The sequence below is a fragment of the Poecilia formosa genome, unplaced genomic scaffold (genome assembly GCF_000485575.1).
Source record: "Poecilia formosa unplaced genomic scaffold, Poecilia_formosa-5.1.2 Scaffold566, whole genome shotgun sequence".
Taxonomy (NCBI): domain Eukaryota; kingdom Metazoa; phylum Chordata; class Actinopteri; order Cyprinodontiformes; family Poeciliidae; genus Poecilia; species Poecilia formosa.
This window is the reverse complement of record NW_006800505.1, coordinates 170,675-182,341: the sequence shown is the minus strand read 5'-3', so window position 1 is coordinate 182,341 and position 11,667 is coordinate 170,675. Positions and strand designations below refer to the sequence as shown.

Here is an 11,667-nt window from a genome sequence, read left to right as displayed (position 1 = left end):
ATAACCAAATAATGTTTCTCGCAGCATGGACACGGGAGAGCAGGATAATTACCAGTAAAGCAGAGAGTTATTAAAGGACTCCACTCTAGGAGGAAGTGATACACAATGTGCCGTGGAATAGGGATTGTGCTGCAGTGAGAAGTATAATTACAAAACGTGAGCATTGTGAAACCAGATATGTGGGGGTTGGGCACTAACAGCTGCTGACATCACTACAGGGATGACCTCATTCAGGTGAATCCTCTTTCCTGCCTAATAACCTGGAAAACAAACACAACAGACAGGGTAATTCATTTATTGTTTTTTTCATGAACAAAAAAAAAACAATAAATGATCTGTAAATACGTTGGTGGTACATTTTTAACATCTATGCCACCAGTGACATATAAAGTCTTTTACATTAAAAAGACAAACAAGCTTTTCTTGTTGGCTGGGGTCATTATTTGCTGGGGTATTATGTACTGAAAAAAATCAGCTTACCATTACTGTTTTAAGAATAACAAAGTTTTTAGCTTTCTTATAGCGCCATCTTGTGGAAAAGGGCCATAATTCACCTGTTCCCTTGGAGACAGACAATGCTTGATGTAGTGAATCTTATTTATTTGTGATTCAATTCACACTAAAAAAAATGCTTTTTATGGTTGCTGTATACAATTCAAATTTCATCGCACTAACTTAAGAAATAGAGCATTGAACGAGTTAAAAACGAAAATGGTTACTGTCATGTTGAGAGTAAGAAAGACACCAAAAAAGGGAAAAAAAAGTCATATTCATAATATTTATAGATATGTATATGATAGATACAACAATATGTGCAATATGTAAGTTGTAAAATGCACTAAAATATGTGCAAGCAGTGTTTCCACCCACAAAGTTCAGAAGTTTGCAGACAGCCCAAAAATTTTACTCATCTAAAAGTAGCACTATATTCCAAAATATTTTTACTCAAGTATAAAAGTAGACATCCAAGAAATTACCTAAGAGTTTCAAAGTATTTTTAAGTAAGGCAACTTACGTATTGATTCCATCAAACAGGCAAAAATAGAAAGTTATGTGCAAATGCCTGTTTACAAACAAAAAGTCTCACTTTAACATAAATTGTAAGTTTGTATCTGTGCCTGGTGCATCTTTGGTTCAAATGTGTTTGTTCCTAATATAATGCAACTGGCAGGGAGTATCCAGAAACATTAAGTAAAAGTAGCCACAATTAATTATAATATGACTAAGGTAAAAAACACAATGTGGTAAGTTGCTTCTAAAAGTACATTTTTCCAATAAGTTATTCTAGTACATGTGAGTGAGTAAATTTAAGAAGTCACTACCCATTTCTGGCAAAGATGCAATATTAAACCTGGTAAAAGCAGAAAGGACTGGAGCTCATTGATCAGTTCATCTGTGCAGCTCCTGATTCCGCCATTGTTTGTTTCGAGATTAGATTGTAGAAACAAATATTTAAAGGTCATAATCGCTTTAAAATAACTATTTTATCAAAGATCTCGAAACTTCCCAGATGAAGTACCGCTGTTCAACCTCTAGATGGCAGTATGGTGCCCGACAAACGGCAAAGCAGCTGCCAGACCCAAAGAAAAGAAGGTGAAAACGGAAAAGGCGTTGAATATTCAATTGAAAACAGAAATGGCGGGGTATGATGGCACTGTAACTCTAAAAATAAAACACTGCGTCGGGAGTTAAGGATTTTGTTTTGGCAAAAAAATGTGAAAAACGGGAATATGAAGTCCAGCGAAGCAACGCGGCAGGTTACAGAGTCCATTAGTGGTACAGCTATTTATAATGGATGCTTTCTAAAAGAAGACCAGTTAAGTGTTTACGCATTTATTATTTTCCTTTGAACATTTGCTCATAACTTCAGCTAGTATTCAAACAATACAATGCAGACTGTAACAGGCGGGCTTCTTAGCTCACATTTGAAATGATTTGTTCCTAAGCAACGCGTTAATACTGGAAAGAGCCTGTATTATTTATTTGGCTGATTTACAGCGAAACAACGAGCCATGTCTAATAATGGAAAAGTCATCCCGGACACCCCGCTGGTCGTGGACTTTTGGCAGGTTCGGAAATGTCCCGGCAGCCGGTTGTTTTTCCTGACCCACATGCACAGCGACCACACGGTGGGTCTGACCTCCACCTGGAGCAACCGACCCATCTACTGCTCCCCCGTCACTGCCGCCCTGCTCAGACTCAAACTGCAGGTGAGGAGGAGAGAACCATCCGCACGCATTAACACTGGAACCTAATGTACACACTTAATCCAAAACAAGACAGACAAAATCCACTGGCTTGATATATGTATATTTAAAAAAAACACACATCAATGCATTGTCTTGAAACTAAGAGTTTTAAAGCTCCATCGATTTATTAAAATGCTATAATATAACATTATATAACATACATACAATAACATGCTTCAACTTAAATTTGTACAATATTTCGAGTCACAGCCTGTGTCATGTTTACAATACACAATTGCAAAGGACTGCTTGTAATATTTGGTTGGTGACATTCTGCATGTAAATAATGCATGTCAATATATGTTTGCCGCACAACTGCACAGATGGACCAAAGCAAGTGAGCATAAAGTAACAGTAGACTAGTGAGTTTCTCAGTAGATTCCAGCGTATTGTCAGTCCCGCTTGTTTTCTGTTTTATTTTTCACCTTATTTAGCTTTTATTTGCTAAATTACTGACTTCTTCTACGTTCTTTGAACTCTTACTGAACCCATTTTATTCACCATTCTGGTTCCTGTTCAGGTGAAAGAACAATGGATCCATCCTCTGGAGCTGTGTGAGCCATACCTGCTCCCTCTGGATGACATAGGCAAGGAGAAGCTCACCGTCACACTGATAGATGCCAACCACTGTCCTGGAGCTGTCATGTTTCTCTTTGAGGGCTACTTCGGGGCAATTCTCTACACTGGTCCGTATGCTCTTTACAGGAATTTGATGTCTTTCATTGATGCCACTGTTTTTCTTTTCTGTCCAATTGTGTGGTTACTCTAGGTTTACATTTAAAACTTTGAACTGTGTATTTTAGGTGATTTCAGATACACTCCTTCGATGCTGCGTGAGCCATGTTTAAGGACCAACACAACCATAGACATTCTGTACTTGGACAACACCAACTGTGACCCCAACCGCACTCTGCCATCCAGACAGAAAGCCACTCAGCAAATAAAAGAGATCATCCGCAGAAACCCCGACCACAACGTTGTTATAGGTGAGTTTACACAGAAAATGACACGGCCCAAAAAATAAGCTCTTATCTGATCAGATGTGCTTACAAGTCCTTGATATGCGTTGGAAGTTTTTCTTGCAAATCGTCATGGTAATGTTACAAACTTTAGTGTAGGATATTTCAATTTTAGCCCTTAAGAAGTTTTAAATAAGTTTAATATCTACTAACCAATGTCCTAATTTACCTTTACAGTTAGCAAAATGTTGACAGTTGCTCTTTAATTGCTTCTTTTGAGAAATTATTGGCAGCATTCACATTTAACATGTCCTGTAATCCAGGGGGAAGAATTAAGGGATGACAATAGAGCACTTGATGAAGAGCGTTAACCATCACGTCTAAGAGAGTTTTAAGTTTAACATTAAGCCTTGACTAACTTGTAGAAAAATATTCTCCATAAGCTGGCCTATTAAAGCATGTATAGGGAGATTACATGTAATTCTTGTTATTTACATTGAGCTGGTTTGTTATGAAAATAGTCAATATCTAACCAAGTTTGTCTTGATATCAGGATTGTTTGTAGTTGATGCAAACTTATCAAGATTAATTGTTATGAAGCTTAATGTGTACAAAAGACCTCAAAGTAGAGTTGTAGTTGTCATATCAGAGCTACACAAATAGTACTTTACCCACATAACATTATATTTAACTTGCTTTATTAATTAAAAATATTATGTAAGAAATTAGCAGTTAATGAGAAATTAAAAAAAAAATGGTGAAAACTGATAGAAACTATGAGAAATTAAATCCAAATCATTGTTTCTGTGGAGACCTGATCAAGTCACATCAGATTTGTCAAAACCATTGATTTTTAAAATTTTTTTCTGTCTCACAGGCATTTATTCTTTGGGCAAGGAGACTCTGTTGGTTGAGCTGGCGATGGAGTTTAAGACCTGGATTGAAGTGAATTTCGAGAGAATGGAGACCCTCAGAGCTCTGGAGCTTCCTGACATCTTCACCACTGAGCCCGGGGCCGGCCGCATCCGAGTGGTGGACCAGTCCAAGATCTGCTCAGCGGTGTTGCATGAGTGGAACAAAGAACAACCCACACTGGCCATCTTACCCACCAGCAGACCTCTCATTTCCTTCCATCCCAACGTCTACGTAGTGCCATATTCAGACCACTCCTCCTACCAGGAGCTGGAGGATTTTGTCTCGGCGCTCAGACCTTCGTCTCTTGTACCCATTGTTGGAAGCTGCCTACCTGGAGGCCTGTCTGCCTTACTGCCGCACAAGAAACGCCAAGACGTCCATGTGCCCGAGTCAGTCCGAGTCTACATGTTGAAACAGCCCGAACGGCAGCTCGGCTCCTCAGGGTACAACGGCCTCTGTCGCAGAAACCTCAGTTCTCTTGCTCCCAGAGGAGTGATATTTGATACTCCTGTGAAAAAATCTAGGAAGTTGTATGAGAAAGCCTGTGAGGAAGAAGACATAGAGCAGGATGGATCTGAGCAAGATATTGACACAGACAGCAGCGAAAGAGACTCCGACTGTATTCTTGTTGATCCGAGCATAAAACTCACCCCTAACAAAAACAGAAAAGGGGACAATGAGGAAATAGTTTCTGGAGAACTGGCGATGATAGAATCGGTGCAGCTTGGTCAGCTCACTGAAAGCAGCTTTGATCCAGTGCTGACAAACTCAAATACCTTCAGGACAAGGCAGCGGTTGGAAATTAAGACGAGCGTAAATACACATGGGCACAAAGGGCGCGGGGACGTTGAGATGAGCCAAACACTGGCAGATCACGATGCCACGAGTGAGCACAGCTGGGGGGATCAGAGCAGCGCTTCAGCTTTATTTAAAAACAGTCCTGATAGAGCCTCCCTTGGTTCAGATGAGGTGTCCCGCGAGAGTACGGAGAAGCTTGAAAACATCCTTCTGAAGCGTCTCCCCTTCTCAGAGAAGGACTTTGTGTCTGGAGGCCTCCTTTCACATGACTTTGTGCGTCAGTTCACCCTCTGCCCTGTGAAGGACTCGGAGGAAGAGGACGTCTGAATCAACGTCAACACTTTTGGATTGCTTCGGTGGCATTTCCGGCTCACTCAAGCGCTACCATCACTTTGGTTTCTTATTTTTCATCGTCATCGAGGGTGTTTTCTGATTTGAGCCGAGCGCGTAGCGACCGCAGAGCAGCATTAGATCCAACTCACACAAACAGGGTTTTATTATTTTTATCATTGACAGTCGATGGGGATTTGGCACCACTGTGGGGCGGGCTCCGGGTTCTGCGGGTCTTTAGTGGATTTTATCCTTCCTCAGAATCTCAGATAATTTCCTGTGTTTTAATTAGGAAATTATCTGAAGGAGAGACTTGCCCACCTGGCTCAAACACATTTACCCTTCACTTTCTGCTCTCGCTGTGGAAGACAGCCAAAGTATTTTTTTGTAAGTGTGATTTCAAACTGTTTTGTACCTTTTGATGAGGAAAATAAAGTACCTCCGAAAACATTTAGACTATGAACACATTCGCTGCTTTTGTATCACAGCAGACAAATTGTGACGATCTTGACCTTGGTGATCAAAACTACTTCATTTTTAGGCATAACTAGGTTTTAATTTTACCCTAAAAATGTAACCTGATATAAACAAAATGTCTGTTTAGCTTTTTTAACTTTGTACTATTTTCATCCCTGAGTGGAAGCATTTTCTTAGTTCTGGATGGAAGATTCACAATTTGTGATAATTTGTGAAGCAAAGAAATTGATGATGTTTGTTTGTTGTTCTGATTATTATTTATAAGGGGGGCTGATTCCACACTTTTAATTACTACTGAGGAGATAATAATACTTCCTGTGATTAACATGTCTGAGTGTTTTTGAGAGTATTAACAGAGCAAAATGGCGCTTATAATAAACGTGTTCTGTCGTATGCAGGGAGAAAAATCAGTGCTAATGTTTCTGAGAAGTCTTCATGCTTTGAAATGTTTTTTTTTTCTAAACCGTAAACAAATACTCAAAAGTTTGTAAGCCTTCTTTCATAAGGTAAAATTGTGAAATAAAAATAGTTATATTCAAATAATGACAGATGATGAATATTGATGATGAGTCCCTGTGGTTACATTTTTCTTTCCTTGTTGAAATTTGCACAAATACTAACAACACTGAGTGAATATTAAGTTTCTTTTCATGTTGCTTCATGTTTTTTATGTAGTTTTTTTTTAGATTCTTTATGTCATTAAAGTATTTCTTTAATCTGGTTCTGGCTGGGGTTTTTTTTTTCACACTACCAGATTATACTTTAATATGGTGTCCATAATCCTTCTTTATGTCCCCATTCTAATTTTGTTAATCCCCTGCCCTCAGGTGAGTAATATAATTCAGAGTTTCTAAATTACTATTTGTATTTAAATAAATTTGAACCTGTGGTTTTATTTATAAAACTAAAATTAAAACTGCTGTTTAGCTTTTATGTCAGGATTTATTTAAGGTAGATTTTTAAAAAAATGTGTCGAGCTTACTATGTATCGCCTATAAAAGCATAGGAGCGTGTTTTAATAAACCAAACATTAAGATTAGTGAAATGATGTGCAGCACATCACAATTTTACACATAATAATACAAACTCCTTATTTGTGGATGTTAATTTAATATTTCTACAAACTTTACGTGGCATAATGAACTCCATTGCTATGCATGAGGGTGCAGAGACTGAGTAAAATCCCATGTGTGGTTAAGATTTGGAGCAATTTCCTGTTGCAGTGTCATTATTCTCCCCAAGATGGTAGTAGTTGGTCAAAAAATATGGACTGTACACATTTGGTTTTATTTTGAATTTAGGATTTGGTTGTTTTTACTGGTGAAACTAAAAGTCAGATCTTTGTAATTTACCTTTTTTCATGTACAATCTTATTAAAATAGTATCTGAGGTGTGTTTCCACAGACCAACCCACCCTAGAAATTACCTATTCAGTCGGTAATGTTGCTTCAACTGAGCTGCTTGAGAACACATGTAAACCCTGTTGTGGCATTCTGCAGGTTATTTGTCACACTAGGTGACTATTCCAGCTGTCTTTCTACCAGGAAACATCGGTAGTTTGAAGGCCAGCATAGATTATTTGACTAAATTCCTTTGTCAAATAATCTCGTCTGAGACAAGAAATCACAGCAGAATGGTGGATAAATGTAAAACAAACAGGGAAGTTAGAACTCCACAAACTCACTGGTACAGAGTAGGTACTCTTTTCCTTCCCAAGCGGAAAGAAAAGCAGAATGACTGATGCTTTAAGCAAACAATGCAATCAATCCAGCTGTATAAATACGCTCAGCTGGCTTTGATCCTAACACATTCCTTCAGGCTGGGCTCTGAGAGGATGTCCCCTGTCACAGCTCTCTGAGGTATCATGTGGTGGCATGATCATAAAGCCTCTGTCAGTGGGCGGTGGGGCTGTCATGAGCTGCCAACAGGAGTGTCCTCACTTTCCTTCTGTGCTCATAAAGGATGAATGACCAGTCATTGTATGATGTTTCCTGGGGTGGTGCAGCAAATAGAGCTCAGGCTGAAGGGATGGGTGGATGGATGGATGGATGGATGGATGAAGCAGTAAATAGAAAGATAAGAACCCTTGATGCTGAGTAAATATAATTTATTTTGCATTTTGTTAAGTTAAAACCACAACCCTCAGTTTATTTTATTAGGATTTTATGTAACAGAGCAACACAAGCTTGTAGCACAGCTGTCAAGTGGGACGGAAATGTCACAGGCTTTTAAATATTGCTGATATTAATATTAAAAATCTGAAAAGTTTGGTCTGCAAATTGTTTTATATGTATATTTATATTTTAAATCTGTTCGCTGCGAGCAAAGCTGTACAAACCTGGTGAATAAATCACATGCTAATTCTTCTCCTGCAGAGCATAATTTAATTGTATAAAAAATGTCTTTTACAGAAATAAATACATCATCCCAATAAAATGTAGTGAATAAAAATGATATAAATTAACTGTATTTTATTTTCTTGGTGATTAAAACAACATTCCTCGCAAATAAAAGTCACTATTCACGCTGACTAAAACCTCAAAAAAATAAGCAAAATGTAGAAACTGGAAGCTGGTGGTGTGTATATTTTAATTTCTTCATCTTGATGCATTGGCGCTACATCTGTCCTTCACATTCAAATGAGCGAGCATACTTGGCAGATCACAGGCAGATATGCACCATGATTTGGAAAATTAAGACATTTAGTAGTCCTTACGAAACACCAAACTCAAGGAATACAGTTAACAACATTCAATTTATATTTACTTCCCCATTAAATTTAACATAATCTGAATTTCATCTCTTTCCCATTATAGGGGAATGGCACAGAAACAAATTCTGACAATATCTCCCATTACTGCCACCTAGTGGTCTGTCTGTTTCTCCGAACTGTCGCTCTTGTGAGAGTTTCTGTGACAATTTGATGAGCTCAGTTGACTTTAGTTGGTGAATTAGTGGGAAAGCCCGGCTGTCAGAGATCCAGCAGCAGATCCAGTTGCGTGTGAATTCCTTGTCTTTCAGCCACAAAATGAAAACCGGTCATTTGTGTGAACTTAACTCTGGATCATTATAAATAACATGCCAAGCTTTGAACATTTTATAGAGAGTGATGCTCAGTCCAGTATCCAAAAATGGCATAACTGCAAAAGGCTCAAGATGCAGACATCCACCAGAAATGACAGGCTGGCCAAGGTTAGCATTAATCAGAAAAGCAACCAGGAAGCCATGGCAAATCTGAAAAGGCCTTGCAGAGATCAACAGCTGAAAAAAAACAAAACACAAAAACCATTTTAAAACTCATAGGGGACAAAAAGAAAAAAAAATGGGGACACACTGTTCCCATCTGATGAAACAAAACTGAGCTTGTTGGATTTAGAGTTAATTGTGCATGAGTCTGAACACAACATTCCCACAGCGAAACGTGGGGGAATGGCACCCAGGTTTCACAGGGAGAAACATACAGAGTGGCTGTTTATCTTTAGCATGAATGAAGCTGAAAATGTGGCTGTTCTGGAAGAAACTCTGTCAAATTTGTGCTTGAACAAAATATGAAAATGCAAAATGCTGTGAATACTTTATCATCGTACATCTCACTTTCACAGTTCATTCCACATCCTTGAGTGTCCTGAGGTGAAGGAAAGATCAAAACCATTGTAGATATAATACCAACTGTGCAATTTCAAGTCTTCTTGTGCATGATTAGGCTGTAATCTGCTCAGGGACTCAAATAAATCAGATTTGAGGTAAAAAAAAAAAAAAAAAAAAGAAGAAAAGAAAAAGAGCATGTGGATTTATTGCTCTGTGTTTGCTGATAATGATAACTCAGATTACAGCCGTCAGTAATCTGTCTTGGCAGCAAGAAGGTCGGATTCTGATCTCTTGTGATTGGTCGAATTGAAACTGGGATGAGACTGGACATGAGCGAAAACTTGCATCAACATTTTAGCGAGCTTAACATTCAGCTCCACTCTCAGGCGCTATTTCAAGACAGAAGACGGTATTACAACGAGGTGACAGATGCTAATATGCAGCTCAAGCAAGGAAATGGGGTGTTACACACACCGCTCACACAACATCAGCAGGGTATTAGGGCTAACCTAATGGACTCCACACCATTACTTCAACGAGGAAATCCTGAGGACAGCCCCACCTGCAAGGCCAAGCCACCTCACCAGGACTCACACTGCTTACAATGAGGCTGTGGTAATTCACTCACCTCTCTCTTCAGATCAATATTTCCATTAAGTGTTGTGATCTGATGCTCTCAGACTCTGGCTACTTAATCACATATGTGACAAATTACAATTTTACAGAAAATAATTGCCACGTCTGGGGAAAGCAAAGTGAATTTCGCTCAGAATCAGAGGGTGGTTGGTGGGAGTTCTTCTTTCTTCAGCGAGCTGTGGAGAAGAGAGGCACCCAGCTGCGTAAATTATTGCTCTGATCCGGCAAAGAGCTCTCTGACTCCACTGTGACTTTGTTAGGGATGAAAAATCACTTCTCCCTCCTGACCCACTAATAAAATAAAAGTTCAAACAGGAGACAGTTCAGCAGGTATCTCCGTAAGAAACAACTGGGTGACTTAGATTATCAGCCACAAAGCAGCTTTTTGCTTTGTCCAAAGAGCTGAGATTAGTTTAGAATAATTTTTACCTTTTGAGTGTACATGCTCCATTTTCCAGACTCTCCTACTATATATGTGCTGATAAATTTATTCCAGACTGTCTCATTACATATGCAATGCACTTTCTGAAGGAGATTTCTGAACCTCTTCGCCCAGCAGGTAAAGTTACCGAGGTTTTATTGATGCTGACATGTCAGAATTTTTTTTTATTTATTTTTTTGCAGGATGACTTCTTTATATTCCCCAGCAGTCTCTGCACCATTCAATATCTGTCTGTCACCCTGTGGGAAAGTTTTGTCTCAATGTATGAACGCTTTATTTATTCTATGATATTTCATTCATGCACAGTAATTTATTTTTATTTGTATGATTATATGATGTTTTATAAAAGCAAATAGTTTCTGACTGTTTTGATTATTGACATCAGATTTGGTTCAAATAACCATAAGTTAGCAATAATACTACTCTTAGGTAAGGTGACTGTAGAAAATGTGCTGAAGCAATAAATAGCTTTAGCAATTATTGCTAAATGATGATAATTTTATTACTGGTTGTTGTTTCAGTCTATAGTAACTAGTTTTGTCTCCATGCAAAGAGAGAAAAAAACGTCCTAAAACAATTAGATCTATTATGTTCATAACAAATAGATAAGGTTTTAGAACTACCAATTTTAACCGCTGTTATCTTTTTCCCCCCATCACATTTTTCTTATTTTGTCATTTATGTAGTCTGTTCAGAAAGTTTATATGTAACTTTGTGCAGTTTGTGGGTTTGTTTATTAAATGCTCATTATTCTGGCCTGTAAAGTAAAATTGTAGTGCTACATCTTTCCAGACAAGAGTTACCCAAACAGAAATAAAAACCCCATAAATTTATCATGTTTTTTGCTTGAGATCAAATGATCAAAAAGCATATTAAGACGCATGACAAAAACATGATCAAATGTTCTACATGTGACGACAACAACAGAACAAGATGAAGACATAAAAAAAGTAAAAATGTGTAACTTGACTTGCAACATGCGTATTGCATTTAATTTGGATGTACCTGGGTATCACATGTTATTTTTGGGGTTTCACATGAGCTTTATGTGTTGTTTAAAGTCTTTCATTCATATGGACATCACATGTAGTTTATGAATTAGACGTGTATTAGCCCGGTTTATCAGTTTTCATATGGGCATCATATGCTCAACACTAACCAGTAAGAAATAAATGGGCGTGAAAAATACGCTCCTCTGACAGCTTATGGGGCTCGCAGGATGAGAAGGGGCTCCTTCTCATCCTGTTACGTGTTGCTATTTTACTGTAAAGAC

The 11,667-nt window shown here is 38.3% G+C and overlaps 1 protein-coding gene across 2 annotated transcripts; it reads left to right on the top strand.

Annotated features, from left to right (window-relative positions):
* Positions 1-1,598: 1,598 nt before the first annotated feature.
* On the top strand, positions 1,599-6,263 carry dclre1b (DNA cross-link repair 1B). Of its 2 annotated transcripts, XM_007540847.2 has the most exons (5): positions 1,599-1,816; positions 1,999-2,210; positions 2,770-2,935; positions 3,053-3,235; positions 4,086-6,263. In XM_007540847.2, exons 2-5 carry the CDS (start codon positions 2,013-2,015, stop codon positions 5,246-5,248), a joined length of 1,710 nt encoding a protein of 569 aa, XP_007540909.1. In that variant the 5' UTR covers positions 1,599-1,816; positions 1,999-2,012; the 3' UTR covers positions 5,249-6,263. The 2 variants fall into 2 exon arrangements, with proteins under 2 accessions (XP_007540909.1, XP_007540908.1); XM_007540846.2 differs by having other exon boundaries at positions 1,599-2,210.
* The last annotated feature ends 5,404 nt before the right edge of the window (positions 6,264-11,667 follow it).

Coding starts and splice junctions, on each gene's coding strand:
- dclre1b (XM_007540847.2), top strand. CDS start 2,013: ATGTCTAATAATGGAAAAGTCATCCCGGACACCCCGCTGGTCGTGGAC. Junction 2,936..3,052: donor CGGGGCAATTCTCTACACTG/GTCCGTATGCTC, acceptor TGTGTATTTTAG/GTGATTTCAGATACACTCCT. Junction 3,236..4,085: donor CGACCACAACGTTGTTATAG/GTGAGTTTACAC, acceptor TCTGTCTCACAG/GCATTTATTCTTTGGGCAAG.